Genomic DNA, 16,347 nt, shown 5'->3' with positions numbered 1-16,347 from the left:
TGGTGAGTGCCTTTATGAAAGTACATGGTAGAACTATGCTTTAAAACACATGACATACGGCATTTAGTCAGGCAATCTTTAAACAGAGTGAGGTGGAATGTAAATTTTTTAAGTTATACTACTTTATAATGACTATATACTACTATATATACTATATATGTAATGACTAGAGAAGCTTCACATATATGTGTGTGTATATATATATATATGTATACATATATAATTTGTTTAGAGGTACATACATATGCATTTTCTTCTTTTCATATGCAGTAGGTGAATGAAAAAGTTACCTGTGTAATTTATACTGCTGCAAAGCAAGGTATTTTGAGCACTATATTTTAGGAAGCACTGTGAGCCTTTTTAATTCAATTACTTTTAAGTATGAAATATTTCTTGTTCTTATGAAAGTTTGTGTTTTTGAAGTATTGCAAATGATCATTAGGTAGAAGCATATGTTTTTGTTATTGGGGAGGAAGTTAAAATGGGTGATGGGATAGAGAAGAGGACATTTTATTCACTGTTCTCCCTCATCCTATGGAATCTGTGAACAATATACTATATAGCTTTTGTTTAATGAGACTAAAATTAAAAGTTGCATGTCTATTTCCGATGTATTAGTTAACATTTGCTTCTATTCCTACCCACTAATTGTTTTTGTTCCATATTGATGTTATCACCTTTCCAATCTCCCTGAGACAGCATTAGGTATAATCATAATATGAGCAGAATTATTTTCTCATGTAACTTAAGACGATTGTGAATATCCTTTTTAAGTCAAAATTTAAGGCTCTATTGTATGGAAATCCTGCCAAATAGATAGCAAGATTATTTTAGTGTGTGTAACATGCTTGTTTTTCCTAATTAAGGTGACTAGGTAAATATTTTTTAAGTGATAAGGCAGTGGGACATAAATTATCCTTCTATCCATAATTATTTTACTTATGGATTGTTCATTTGTTTCAACATTTGAAAATAATTATGCACAGTGTCAACTAAAAACAACTGGAGGGTTTTTAACCTATGGTGTTTATACATAATCTTACTTTTATTCAATGGTAAATGCCATTTTTATCTAAATAAAGTATTTTCATTGGGTGTGGAGGTGCATGCTTGTAATTCCAGAACACTCAGGCAGAAGGATCAAAAGTTTGAGGTTAGCTGGGCTGTATAGAGTGACTAGCTCAAAACAATTAAGCCTTTTAAACAACAAACATTATACATAAACTGTTAACCAAAAGCACAAAAATATTTGAAAAACAATCCTCCACATGGAAGTAGGTTTTCTTTTCAAATGGAGTATTGTCAGAACTCTCTCATCTTCCTCCCACAAGACAGCAAAAGCCATCCTCAGGCCAGGCTGCCAGTACTCATGAGTAAATTTTGGGACTAGTTAGTGTTTGGAAGTTCTAGAATGATATTCTGCATTTGTCCCAGCATAAGGAAATAAAAATCCTTTTCCCAGGTAGAAATTTGTGAGCTTTGGCATGCAGGAGGGAAGAGGGTAAAGAGATGCCATCTTCCCTGTGGTGATATTTTATTTGTATGTTAATAAATAAAGCTTGCCTGGAGATCAGGGGGGAAAAGGCCAGCCATTTTAAGTAAACAAGGAGTCAGGCAGCACACGCCCTTAATCCCTTAGCAGGTAGGATCTCTGTGTGTTCAAGGTCACACTAGGGAACAGAGCCAAGCGTGGTGACACACACCTTTAATCCCAGTACCAGCCATAGAGATAGACAAAAAGTGACAGAGCTGTGTAAGGAGAGGAAATGAGGTAGCTGGGCTAAAATAGCCAATGGGAAGGCAGAACAGCAAGGCAATAAAGGCGTGGGTAGACAGGAAGTAACTTGCATTTGGAAGCTTCAGAGTTGGTGAGGTAAGGTTGGCTGGTGTCTTTCCCTATTTCCCTGATCCAAGGCTTTCACCCCTATATTTGGCTCCATGTTTTTTATTTAATGAGACCATTTAGAAATTAATCTACACTTCACACTTCACAGCCCTTGTACAGTCACTAGAGGTTTTTATCCTTGGTCTCCCTTGGTCTCTGCTTACTTGAATGCTTACTTAAAGTTCTCAGGGTTACCTATGCCTCTGAGCTCTTGCAGACTGGCACCTTTTTCCAGAATGTGGCTCACATGTCTGAAAGTTAGGCTGACAAGATGGAATCTATGAGTGTTTCCTCTTAAAATTAACCTGCTACCTTGATTCAGGCCTCGTGTCTCACAGGTTAACGTTCTGTGCTAATGCCACTGTGGAGGGAAAGTTGAAGGGTCGCAGACTCTCACACAGATTTAAAGCCTAGACCTGCCACAGAGCAACATGTGAGCTCTGCTCCTCAGTATCATGGTGAGGTGATGGAGGTCAGGAAAGCATGTCCCACCCCCTTTATAAAATGTCACCAACTAAAGAAAAACCCTTTGCAGTGTTTACTTTCTGAAATTTCCAGGGGTAGATGTGTTCTGTGCCTTGCAGGTCTTTATGGCATGATTCCATGTGGGCATAACCCTCATACCTGTCGCTTCTCTGCCTTTGACAGGCTACTACACTTGCGTGGAGGTCATCTTCACCCTGCGAAGACAGGTTGGATTCTACATGATGGGTGTTTATGCACCAACCCTGCTGATTGTTGTCCTTTCCTGGCTCTCCTTCTGGATCAACCCTGATGCCAGTGCTGCCAGGGTGCCCCTGGGTAAGCCTCCCTGCTTCTCTGCCACCATGACAGTAGGGCCTGGCTGAGCATCCTACCCTGAAAATGTGAGGCTCCAAAAATTCCAAATTAGAAAATTACACACCTTTTCACTTCTGGGAGAGCATAGTAAAAATATCATGTATTAAAAATGAGTAAACTATCCTCAGGATTCCTGTTTAAGGTGTGCATGTATATAAAATATATATGAGTATTTTTGGACTTGGGTCCTATCCTTAAGACATCATATAAAATATATACAAATAATTCAAAGTGTAAAACCTCTGAAATTGGAAGCATTTGTGGTCAAAGCATTTCAAAAAAAGGGATACTAAACTGTGCCCTTATATGCTGAGTGCATTACCAACTACTTTGAACAGGGAGTTTAGAAGTGATGACTGCCTGTTATTTTGAGGGAGGCTTCCTTCAGTATTTGACACACACTGATCTATATTTTCTCAGTGTTTATGCAATTAAATTTTTATTTTCCTGTTCTGAGAATTTTTCAGGAGTTGATTTATTCTGTTTCCAGTAAGTACTTATTGACTGAATATATTCATGCACCACTAAAATATGAAATCTTCAGTAATGCCAAAGTTCAAAACAAATAATCATTTTGGTGGAAATTATTCTAAATAATGTGCATCTCAGGCTCAGAGGAGATGAAATCATGCACTACTTACTTCATATTTCATCAGTAATGGCTGCATGTGTGATGGTGTGTACCACATAACCTACATGTATAGCAGGCTTTCCCATATAGATCTGTGTAGATACACTATGATGTTCACACAATAACAAGGCCACTTGATGATACACTTTGTCCAAGTATATTTTCATCTTTAAATGGCATCTCAGTGTCATAAGACGGTCTATTATTAAGAAAGTCACTAGGTAGTGCCATTCAAGTGTTGTTTCTCTGTAGCTGGAGAGTTTCTCTCCAGGTCCCACCAAGCCCCCACAGTTCCACAGCCCACTTATAAAATAAACACACAGATGCTTATATTATTTAAACTGTTTGACCTAATGGCTCAGGCTTCTAGCCAGCTGTTCTTATATCTTAAATGAACCCATTTCTATTAATCTATAAGTTGCCACGTGGCTCGTGGCTTACTAGTATCTTAACATCTTCTCATGGTGGCAGCTTGCAGAGTCTCTCTGTCTCAGCCTTCCACTTTCCAGACCTCTCTTCTCTGCTTGTCCTGCCTATACCTCCTGTCTGACTACTGGCCAATCAGTGTTTTATTTATTAATCAATCATCCACAGCATTTCTCTTTCCTTTTAATTTTCATGTGCTACAAGTTTTTATTTTCAAGACGTGATAAAGAAACACAACTATCCAGTTATTTGAAAATAGTATTTGTTTAAAGATTCATAGGTATTTGCTCCAGCTAGAGGTAAAGGTCAGTGGTAAAGAACATGCCTTATGCCAGGCAGCAGTGACGCATGCCTTTAATCCCAGCACTTGGGAGGCAGAACCAGGCAGATCTCTGTGAGTTCGAGGCCAGTCTGGCCTACAGAGCGAGATCCAGGACAGACACCAAAACTACACAGAAAACCATGTCTCAAAAAACCAAAAAAAAAAAGAACATGCCTTGCATATGTGTAGTCTTGGGTTACATCCTAAGTAACCTCTGTTTCCCTTCACAAAACAGTGTTTTGTGAGAAAATAAGCAAGAACTCTTTCTGTAAGGAAAGTAGGTAAATGTCAAAATATAAACATTAGTGCCATCAGAGTTTGTCTAGGGATGTTTGAGAATTTTCCATTTTGTGTGCTTTATGAATCTCACCAGGACCTCATGACAGGAAAAGCTGTGGTATACATGGCCTTCCAAGTGATGACCTGCTACGTTTAGGTTTTGTTTTTCCTTCAAAAAGCTTTTGTGTATATCTCATTATGAAATTATTGAAGGGAATTAATGAAATACCAAGTTTTACACACACACATATGTATATCCTAGAGGCTATGTATATATAATATTTAATATATATATATATATATATATAATAAATATGCACTACATTTAGTATTAATATTAGTATTATATTTTTATATGTAATAGTATATATCTATATTCATTACAGCTACTAACTATATATTCTTATATGGCTGACAAGGCACTTTTGGATATTTAAATTTATCCAACATGTATTTGTTTTGTGGTGACTATTTGTTGGGTACCAAGAAGATGGTAATGTAGTCATAAAAATGAACAGCAATTGTTAGTAAGATAGATTAAAAACATCTTAGCTTTAATGCATTTATATTTCCTTGCAAGGAAGCAGACACTAAATAAGTATAGTGATTTAAGGGTGAGCAACATGTTTGTCAGATAAAAGCCTTTAGAAGAGGTAATTCTTTCTAAAGAAAGAAAGTGAAGGAATGAAATGAATTCATATTGTTACTAAGAGAGAGGAAAACATGGACTTGAGTCTTGATCATTAGGAATAGTAAGGCCTGACCCTTGGACACCTCTTAGTGCTCTCTGTTATTAAGGTTTTTTACCCAAATCAAACAGGAAGCTCTTGAAGGCTTTTTTATGATTAGACTCCAATTTTGATCAGTTATAACTTTAATCATTGCCTAATTTACTGTGGACTGACTGATGAGGGAAAGGTAGAAACAAGGAGAGCAGTTAAGAAGATGCTCATGGGGACAACTGACAGTCATTTAGGGCAATAAATGATAGCATTCTAGATTTTCATGTTAATATTCTACTTAGAGGTCAAAAACCATTGAGATCTATGCTAACTCCTTAACGTTCAACTCACAAATGTTTTGCCTGAAATAGTTAGACACCAATCAAATAATTGCTCCAAAAGGTGGTGAGGTTCTAAGCAAAACAATAACAAAAACAAACAAACAAAAACAACAAATACGTGAACTCACTGTGTCCGCTGTGGCTGATAGTATCTCTCTGATGACATCACTGGAGGTTTCTTTAGTCATAGTGTGTTCTGTGTCTATGCCAGCAAGTTATATTTCACCACATCACTCCTGATGATAGAAAGAGAGGAAGGAAGAGGAGGAAGAGTAATAAAGAGATGAGAAAGACACCTGTAATTGCACCAATTCATCTTTTGTGTTCCATGATTACCTAAATTGTCATACATTATATAAATTCAATTACCTTATGTTGATTACATGTGTGTTTATATATAATGCTGACTTTCCATCTGAAGTTAGTATTGGCTATAGCATTTCTTTAATATTCCTTTTCTGAGATTTTCTTTCTGAAATGAACAGGAAGGCTCTAGTCTTGTTCATGGGTGAAAATTCCTCCTACAAATAAAATCTCTCTTTATAAAAAAAAAAAGCTGCGAAATCAAACAACCAGTCTAATCACAATGCTTTGTCATTCCCTCAGAGACACTGTTGAATGATTCTTGATATCACTCAAATAAGGTTCACATTGTGCTTCCAAACCTTGACTTAAATTCACTTATTTTTAAAATGATATTATTTATAAACATTTTCCATCCACAATTACTGCTTCACATAGTACCATATATTTTTTTTTTCCAGTCTTAGATCTTTACAGACACCTAAGGGTTGCGTCCTGTCTATTGACAGTCATCAGAGAGCAGTTTTAGTGAATGACCAATGGTTGTAAAGCGTTTCACAGGTATTAACACATCTGATTCTCCTTCTGTTGCTAGGCATCTTCTCAGTGCTCAGTTTGGCCTCAGAGTGCACCACACTTGCAGCGGAGCTTCCCAAAGTGTCCTACGTGAAGGCGCTGGATGTGTGGCTCATTGCCTGTCTGCTCTTCGGGTTTGCTTCCCTGGTGGAGTATGCTGTTGTCCAGGTGATGTTGAACAATCCCAAGAGGGTTGAAGCTGAAAAGGCCAGAATTGCCAAGGCTGAGCAAGCAGATGGGAAAGGTGGAAATGCAGCAAAGAAGAATACTGTGAACGGCACGGGAACTCCTGTTCATATCAGCACTTTGCAGGTAAGACTGGAATGAACCATGGAAGTGGATCGCCCATCCTCTTCTGTGCCAGGAAAGAGACACTGTGAGAAAGAAACGGTGGGACTGGCATTTATTTTCTATAGATGAAAAGAAACTGAGTTCAGCATACGTTTTTGGAAGTGTTTACAGAAAACACATAAGACATGTCAAAGACGACCTAGGAAAATCTGGTATCTTAAAAATTTGAAAACTTTCCACTGAGTTTAAAATCACAGCTGCACTTTGGTGCTCATCCGTGAATGGGCAGAAGTTCCCAGAATGTATGCTTCCCTATTGGTCCTCATTTGATAAGCTTTAGTAAGAAGCCGCAGGACTTATGGGGCTGAACAGGCCTTTATCCAGCTGAGACTTGGAAGAGTCATGCTGTTGGCTGGTGACTCTCGTTTTCCCACTGAGTTAGGCAGCTTCCCATAGTTTGTCAGCTATAGCTAGATGACTGGCCCTCAGGGAATCTCTACACACTGTTAAGGGGCTCTGTCTAGCCCAGCCATCATGGCTAGAGAAGGACTGAATAGGCTTTCTCCCCTTAGCCCTGACTTGTCACATATCATGGGCTTAAGAGCAACTGGCTGCTTAACAAATCAACTGTGTGCACTCACCCACGGAGTCCTGCTTGATGTTCACTCTTTAGAAGAAAAGTCAGCCAGAAGGCCATTTATGTGGAGCAAAAGGCTATAGACTCTACAGGAGACCAATAGCTCTAGCCATCCCACAGCTGTGAACACTGCCTGTTCTGCTCGTGTTCTGGCCCCATAGGGCACTATGCGTTGACTCCCACTGCCCTCCTGCCTGGAATTCTAGAAAACATGCTACACATGGAATTTTTGGAGAGAATAGCAAACTAATTCTTCCTATTTTGCATATCTGTGGCTATTTTTGTTTTGCCCCTTTTTGTCTTTTTAAGTTGGTGCACTAATTTTCAAATCTTAAAACTCCAACGCTCTGCCTATCCATAGCTTCCACATTGAGAGAAGCTTCTTTATGCCATGTGACCTTTTTATGCTATATCACTGCTCCTGGAGGAGAAATGCTTCATCAAGGCAGTGTCATGACTTAAGTCCATCCTTTGCCATAACCTCCTCTTCTTCTCCATCAACCATGTCTGTAACATATGTGAAACAAGTTTCATGTAGATGGCAGAATTGTATAGACTTTACTCCACCAATCTCTTAAGTTTTAATTGGTTGTATTGAGCTGTTAAATTATTATAATGATTGGTACTTTGAGACCTCCATATTCATTTGTTTTTACTTCTTATTAATTTTTGTTCTGTTTTCTGCTTCCTACATTCACATGGGATACTGAGAAAGTTACAGAATTCCATCTTGAACTTTCTATATTTTATGTGTGTGCCTTTATAATGGCTTTAGATATTATATTATGGCTTTAATGGCTGATTAAGATATTATATTATGAAGATACAACTTATTATGACCTAAAGATTGCATCATCTTACTAGTTTGTTGTTCAAATTGGATAGTGTCTTCTTTAGAGTTTGTTGTTCACCAACCCTTTCCTCTGACTCTGCAGTTTCTTCTTTGCTAGTGTGCATGCATGTGTGCATGTGTGTGTGTGTGTGCATGTGTGTATGTGTGTGTATGTATGTGTGCATGTGTGGGTGTTTACTGTAGTCTTTCTTATACTCCAGTGGTCCAAAGTTATGTTTCATTGTTTTTTATTTCTATAGGGCTCCTTTATTCACTATTTTCGGTGGTGTGCTGGTAAACTCTGTTTTCTACCTTCTGAGAGTACTTGTTTTATTCTTGGTTCCTTATGGCTGTTCTCTTCGGTTATAGGACTATAGGGTAGCAGTTAGCTTCATTTAGCACATAACAAGTATGATGACACTTTCTTCTGCCCTTATGCTTTTCCAGGGGAACTAAACATTCCAATTCTTTTTCAAATAGGTAATGAAACTCATCTAGATTTCAATACGATTGCCTTCTTTAGAATTAAAAGGCAGTGTCTTTAGACCTCACCCTTCTTCGATTGATTCTTCATCTGTTCTTCCTTGCATTCTCCCATTTATCCAGCCATGGTTTGTATGGCTTTCCACGAACTTTTCAGGTTCAAACTTCCACTTGTTAAGTATGTATGTATTTTCTTGTGGAAATTCCTATTTCTTACTAAGATAGTCTAGGTTTTCACTGGCATATTGATAATAGCTCTCTGAAGTGGTTTTTATCATGGATGCTTTAGTATTATTCCTAATTTTTTAAGATTTGACATTTATCATTTTTTCTCGTTCAGTTTGAGATACTCCGTAGAATGGCTGCCAAATCCTAGACATTTCATATTATGACACTCTGAGTCATGTTTAAAGCTCTGTTTTAGTGGTTTTGCCTGTCCTAGCAAGGGCAGGGAGTGTCCTGACACATTATTGTCTTGAGGGAGTAGAAGTCTGGGTTCCACATCGGTAAGGGAAGGCTCATTTCTCCTACTGGGTAGAGATGGGGGCGGGGGGGTGTATGTGTGTGTCATGCTTGTTTTTTGTTTTTTTTTAGTCCATAGACACAGCATGTGGGAATCCTGTGACTGCTTGGCTTTCACTCACCACAGGCTTCTAAGGTATCACTCCTGTGTGGAGGAAAAGTATCTGTCAGGTTTAATATATGCTTGCTACTAGTCTGCACCTAAACAGGTAGTTCACTGTGTTACTGATGTTCAGAAAAGAAAAGTCCTGGCCATCAATGGATTTGTCTCCCACCATGTCTGTGGGAATGTAGACCTTCTTATTACAGAAAGATGGCAGCTCCCACATCTTTTGTTGGTGTGTCTAGAAAAGATCTTTCTGTGTCATTTGACTGGAATAGGTAATAGGTCATTGGCCCAATATTCTCTGCATCGTTGGGTAGTTCCTTCTTGGGCATTTCTTTAGACAGAGCAGGCTCCCTTGGAGGCTTTTTGTCTGAATATATATATGTGTGTGTGCGTGTGCGTGTGCGTGTGCGTGTGCGTGTGTGTGTGTGTGTGTGTGTGTGAGAGAGAGAGAGAGAGAGAGAGAGAGAGAGAGAGAGAGAGAGATACCACCACCTTCAGCTCCAAATCAGAATCATGTAAGGCAAAAGAAAATGAAAGAGTTTGTTACCATGTGTGACTCCCTGGGTTTAGAAGCTCAGGGTCTGGCCTCTGTCCTGAACCTTTATAGTGGTCCTTATCATGATAGTCTTCTTCCTTCTCCTCCTTTCCTCTTCCTCCTGCCCTCCCTTCTTCCTTCCTTCTTCCCTTATTAGCATTTCCTTCTTTAAGTATGTCTTCTCTTTTCCAGACCACTATTCATTTCTATGCCTCCAGCTGCTGCTTCTCTTAGTCTTTTGAAAAAAAAAAAAACAACCCAGGGTTTCTATGGAACTGAGTGGGAGGAAAAGAAGACGGAGTCTGCTCTCTTCCCTTCCTGGAACCAGAGGTTCATTGTGTTCTCCAAACCGTCTGTCTTTACTTCTTCTGCACCTCGCCTGACTCAGATGATTAAACATGGCTGTCAGTACACTACTGTGCTTTTCTTGCCTTTCCTCTCTTTCTTCACTTTTCATCTGTCACCCCACTGGTCTGTATTTTCCAGCGTGGCCCTGACGTTAGCCTGCTGAGAGCTGTGTTTAGAGGCCAAGGACACCATGAATGCTTTGACCCTTTTCTTACTTTCGTTATGCACTGAGAAAACCGTTTTTCAGAGAAATTGCAGTTCCCTTTCCCAGCATTTTACCTTAGTCTTTGCTGCCATCCAAGCTTCAGAAGCTCCTGGCACTGAGCAGAGTTAGGGGACTGTAGGATATGCTTCTGCACATTGAGATTTCCTTCAGGAAGACTAAAAAGCTCCTTTGCTCCTGCTGCATGCATTTATTTCTCAATTTCAGAAATGCAAACAGGGGCACTGGGACTCCCGCACTGTGGGGAGATATGCACATCGCATCTTGAAACCGCAGTGGACTGCTATTCAGTTGTCAGTTCTCTGCCAATGTCAAACGTCCTGCCATTCATCCCCCTGTCTGTGTTGAGCATCCTGCCATTGTCATCCCCCTGTCTGTGTTGAGTAACCTGACATTCCATTGTCATTCCTCTGTCTGTGTTGAGTAACCTGACATTCCATTGTCATCCCTCTGCCTGTGTTGAGTAACCTGCAATTCCATTGTCATCCCCCTGTCTGTGTTGAGCATCCTGCCATTCCATTGTCATCCCCCTGTCTGTGTTAAGCATCCTGCCATTCCATTGTTATCCCCCTGTCTATTTTGAGCATCCTGACATTCCATTGTCATCCCTCTGTCTGTGTTGAGCATCCTGACATTCCATTGTCATCCCTCTGTCAATAACATTGATTCCAAATAGGTTATTATTAATATTCCCACCAAGTTTACAATAGTTTATAACTTGGTAAGTTCGCAAATTTGGTACATATTAACACATGAAATAAAATATAAATAGAAAAAATATTAACTCTTACCTTTTGAACTCAGTACTTTTATGAAAAAATACATATGGAATTACGGCTTTAGATTCATAATCCACTTGTTTCAACATATTTTACTTTTCAAAACACAACAAATTTCCAAGTAATTTCAGTCAAATGATATGTCACTAATTTTTACTCTAAATAACAAGAGAAGCATAATAAAATTAGAATTATAGAAAACTTAAAGGTTACTTTAAAAAATAATAGTGTGCTTCCTAAGGAATAGTATGACTAATATCACAAAAACTCTAGTCCAGTTTTCAGTAGGAGAGTTTTTAGGAAAATAATTGTGACCCTTATGCAAAATCATGTTTTTATCTACAGACCTGGCTCCAGGCTCCTCTCCATAAAAGCAAAAAGTTGGTGCTATCTTAGCCAGTTTTCAATATTTTGGTAATTAATGTATCTTATATGTTTTTCTTTTCATTCAATAAAAACTGTAGCACACCTTCTGTTGTTACTACAATTCTTTTCCTAACACTTAGCACTTGCCATATGGAATGGTTTTATGAATAAAAGATAAAACAGGCCCCATGCCCACAATTTTCAATAATTTCATAAACAAAAGCTGATGAATGATCATGGGAGCAGTTTCTTTATGGTAAAGATGTGCTTTAAAAATTAGCATTGATTTTGATTCAGTAAAATCTGTCCAAATTGTTTCTTCTGAACATCTTTTTATCATCTATAGAAGATATCTTATCTTCAGTTCTAGAAGTTTATACAAAATTATTTGCTTTTACATGAAGCACAAGCAAAACCTTTGAGTTTAAATTTGCAAATATTACATTTTTATCAGCAGGTTTTTGTTGTTCTTCCTGGCAGCTTTATCTTTATGCGGCCTCATTTCTGTTATCAGCACTTTGCAGAAGTGACAGTGTATGCCATGAGAGTAAATGAGATTGTGGAAAGAAACAATGGAAAAGTGATGAATTCAGGGTTCGAACAGCCAAATTAGGAATGTGTTGGGTAGGATTACTATCTTACTTATGTGGTTCATTTCCTGACTTATGAAATCGTAGCTGTTGCAGGTGTCATTTTATTATAAAATCTTCTGTCTTGTCATATATGCATTTTGTTTAATAATGAGTTCAAAACAACAAAGAAAGTATGTGTAAAACCTCTAATTAATGGAACAAAAAGAGACCCTCCAACTAGTGGGTGAGCCATGATTTGTTGAAGGAACCTTGAGGATTCTTCATAGGAGGGAACCTGATCGTACTCCTTCAGCTGTGTCATCGTGAATCCCTTTTCTAGAGCACGTGTGGTACACATGCACTTGTCCTGAACATGAGAGACATGTAAAATGTCATAGAGTTTCCAATGAATTAAGTGTGGGAGAGTGGCAGCTTCTGGGAATCCTTTTTCATGTGATTGTTATAATACTGAAGTTACGCTTTCCTGGCTGATGTGCTTAGATATTTAAGCAATCTGGACTTTTTGTGGCTATGATTCAGAGGTTGACAGTCTCCCTGCAGGACAAAAGGCTCCATCATTTATTAATCAGCAATTCTGTTCAGAAAAAGGACAGCAAAGATGAAGGTACCAAATTAACACTTAGAGTAATATTTTCTGCACACACACACCCCATATTGGACCAAGGAAAGATTTTTATTTTTTGGTATTTAAATTGAGAAAAATCTTACAACCCCAATAGTAACCTAAATCAATGTTGATTCATGCTTTATTTCTAAGTATAAAATAATAAAAAAAGTTCATTCAATGGTATGAGCCTTGTTATTTGGGCAAAATATCAGAGCCTTCTGAAATGTTTAATAATTTCTGAAATGTTTAATGATTTCTGAAATGTTTAATTTATCTGGTGGAATCGTCAGTTGACTTTTATCCCTGTTAATGTGTAATATCAATTTTAAAATACCTTTTTGAAGAGATGTGGTATTTATAACTCTAAAAATTCTATTACACCATGTTTCATTTCTATGCTTAGGTTGGTGAGACCAGATGCAAAAAAGTTTGTACTTCCAAGTCTGATCTGAGATCCAATGACTTCAGCATTGTTGGAAGCTTACCAAGAGATTTTGAATTATCCAATTATGACTGCTATGGGAAACCCATTGAAGTCAACAATGGACTTGGGAAATCACAGGCTAAGAACAACAAGAAGCCTCCGCCTGCCAAGCCTGTCATCCCCACAGCAGCCAAGCGAATTGACCTTTATGCGAGAGCACTGTTTCCTTTCTGTTTCTTGTTCTTCAATGTCATATATTGGTCTATATATTTATGATAAACCATTTCCATTTGTATGAAATACAATACCATTTCATTGTGACCAATGCAATTCATAATTGCTGATCTATGAAAACTTTACATTTTCATAGCAATATATCGCATTTTGGATGCCAGTCAATTATAATAAAATACAGCACCTTACTTTTGAATGGCAGCATGATCTTGTAACGTCTCTGCTCCAATCATGAAATAGATAGGTAGATAGATGTATGTATATTGAGCATAGTGCTTTAGGAATCAATGAAAAATAAGCATACTACATAATCTACATAATGTGCTCTTCAGCTACTGTAACTCTGTAACTGCAAATACTTCAGATAACCCTGATGAAAACATGATGTGCACGCTGACTCCTGTTCTGGTGACCATTCTAATGTATGTAGTATCTTACATTCCCTTCCTTGTAACTTTCAAAGAAAGCCATCTTATTCTTAAATAATTTTCAATAGTATTATAACAGATTAAGCAAGATTGTATGACATATTGTTTAAAGTTTTTAAGAGAGGTAGATCAGTAACAGTTACGCAGGCTCATTGAGAAATTAAATAAAAAATATACATTTATAAAATCAGCTTATTTTTAAGTGTGCTTGTGTTGTCAAAATGCCAGATAATAGATCAGTAGGTGCTTTTGAATCAAAGAGAAATATGGGATAGTATAAATGCAGACTGAATTCTGGCATCTGACAAAATACATACAAATAAATGATAGATGTATTAATTAAATATTTTGGATAAAATAAATTATTTAATCCACCTTAAAATCTAAATCTATTTTCATGCCTTTCATTTGTTGATATGGAGAGCATTAAGCATAAGCCTTAAGAAAAGCTGCACACGTTTCTGATGTGAGCAGAGTGGTGACATGTGGTTCCACGTCGCTGTCAGACTCTAAGAGGAGCTGTGAACGTTAACTTGAACTGGAAACATTGTAATCAATGAAGGACTTAGCTTGTTTGTTTTATTAAGATGCTTCTGTATTTCAAGTATTAGCCAACTGTTTGGGGGATTCGTTTTTTTAATTTATATGAATGTACTTGGATATGTTAAAAAAACAATGATTTAGTAAATAGCGACTTTTATTTAAATTTTAGACTTTTACTTTTTCTTCTTGCTAAAAATCTAGACATTGTGGGCTGACTGACTTTATCTTGTTCCTACCTGAAAACAACCCCTAAGCCTTGTCTTCTAAGACCCTGTTCTCTAACAGTGTCACAGTGTAACTGTTTATTTCTGTCTCAGCTAAAAATTGGAGCTACTAGCAACTAATGTAATATAAACATAGGACCACAAAAGTATTTTACATTATTTGGAGCGCTTTTGTTCTTGTTAGTGGTTTGTATGGCCAATTCATAATATAATACATTAAAAAATATTATTTGTGCAATTACCATGTGCAATTCACTGTGATTTGATTCACTGAAGATTTTTAACTTAAAATATCCTCAATAGTTATGAACTTTTTAAATGGTATATAGACTAATCCTCTGTAGCCTTTCAGTACAATTTAGTTATGAAAGCATGACCATCTGAATAATTTTAAAATGTCATGAGTAAAACTGCTGATGAATTTCAGGATTCTACCAAGACCTAGAAAATATTACTTTAATGGGATGAAAATGGGGAAAAATACCTTGAACATCTCTCATTTTAAAAAATCTGCTTGTAATGATATTTTCTTACATTTGTTTTTATAAGTTGGTTTCATATTAGGACCTTTGATCTAGGGTTTTAGAAGACGTCTTATAGTGAAGGCAGTGTCATATAGAAATATATTGGTGAAAGTAGTGAAAATTATTTACTTCATGTATTTCAACATAATAGTCTCCTAATGTCAGACCATATCTTCAGTCTACAGTCTCTCTCCACTATTTATTTTGGAACTAAATATGTTGATGTTTTATAAATCACATACATCTGTTTAGGATAGGCACATGGCATTGCTTTCCTTGCCTTTTTCTCTTCTTCCCCTTCCCGGGGTCAATGTGGTGGGATCCCAACCAAGACCTGATTTTAGGTGTTTCCAACCTCTGTTTGACTTGAATATAAAAATATTTTAACATAATAGTATGCAAAATAAATGGTATTTAACCTCACATTATTGGATTTTTTACATTATATATAGGATTCTTTCCAGGTGCAGACACATTTATAGTCATGTATCTAAATTCTGCCTCCTCTTATTAGGGTGACTTTTTTAAAATGTGAAAATGAAGTTGCTCTTTTTCTAATACAAAACAGTATTACAATAGTTATTTGTGTATGGATATAGCTGTTTATGAGAGATGGAGTAAACACAAAGTGAACTTGCTGACTTAGAAAACAGATGTGTAAACTTTACTTTGCTTCCTCACAGGTTTCTGCTAAAAGATACTAATGCATATTTTCACCATAACTGGCTCATGCTAGTTACTACCCAATTTCATGTCGTTGACCTGTTTCTTTTAAACTTTTTTTTCACTTGACATCGTTTCAGAATGTTCCAAAGAACTTGAAAAATTACAGAGAATTCCTGTGTCCCCTTGATCTAAATTCTGCAAGTACTCTTTTCCCAAACATGCTTTATTTCTCTCCTGTCACTATGTGTGCATAAGAAGCTGCTTTTTTAAAACTTGAAAGGGGTAGCCGGGCGGTGGTGGCCATGCCTTTAATCCCAGCACTCGGGAGGCAGAACCAGGCGGATCTCTGTGAGTTCGAGGCCAGCCTGGACTACCAAGTGAGTTCCAGGAAAGGCGCAAAGCTACACAGAGAAACCCTGTCTCGAAAAACCAAAAAAAAAAAAAAAAAAAAAAAAAAACTTGAAAGGGCAGATAGGAAGTCCCTTTACCTATGCAACTTGTGTTTCCCAAATTTGCAGTGACTTTCCCGTTTACCACCACAGTGACAGAGTGAGTCCACACAGGAAGTGAACAAACACAGTCTTAAAGCTGCCTCTCCATTTCCTGTTATTCTCTCTCATGAGCCAATCCAGGATCATATGTTGCATTTAATTG

General features: G+C 37.4%; 1 protein-coding gene across 2 annotated transcripts in view; it reads left to right on the top strand.

The window, feature by feature from the left end:
* The window catches only part of Glrb (glycine receptor beta), a 69,221-nt gene extending 54,476 nt beyond the window's left edge, over positions 1-14,745 (top strand). For both annotated transcript variants that reach the window (XM_052730401.1, XM_052730402.1), the window contains 3 exons: positions 2,534-2,686; positions 6,345-6,637; positions 13,054-14,745. In XM_052730401.1, the coding sequence (XP_052586361.1) occupies positions 2,534-2,686; positions 6,345-6,637; positions 13,054-13,350 (743 nt within the window). In that variant the 3' untranslated portion in view covers positions 13,351-14,745. The remainder of the gene's footprint in view (positions 1-2,533; positions 2,687-6,344; positions 6,638-13,053) is intronic.
* The last annotated feature ends 1,602 nt before the right edge of the window (positions 14,746-16,347 follow it).

This window comes from Peromyscus californicus, unplaced genomic scaffold (assembly GCF_007827085.1).
Source record: "Peromyscus californicus insignis strain IS unplaced genomic scaffold, ASM782708v3 Scaffold_9__1_contigs__length_137607984, whole genome shotgun sequence".
Taxonomy (NCBI): domain Eukaryota; kingdom Metazoa; phylum Chordata; class Mammalia; order Rodentia; family Cricetidae; genus Peromyscus; species Peromyscus californicus.
Note: the sequence above shows the minus strand (reverse complement) of the source record. Positions and strands in the feature narration are given on the sequence as shown.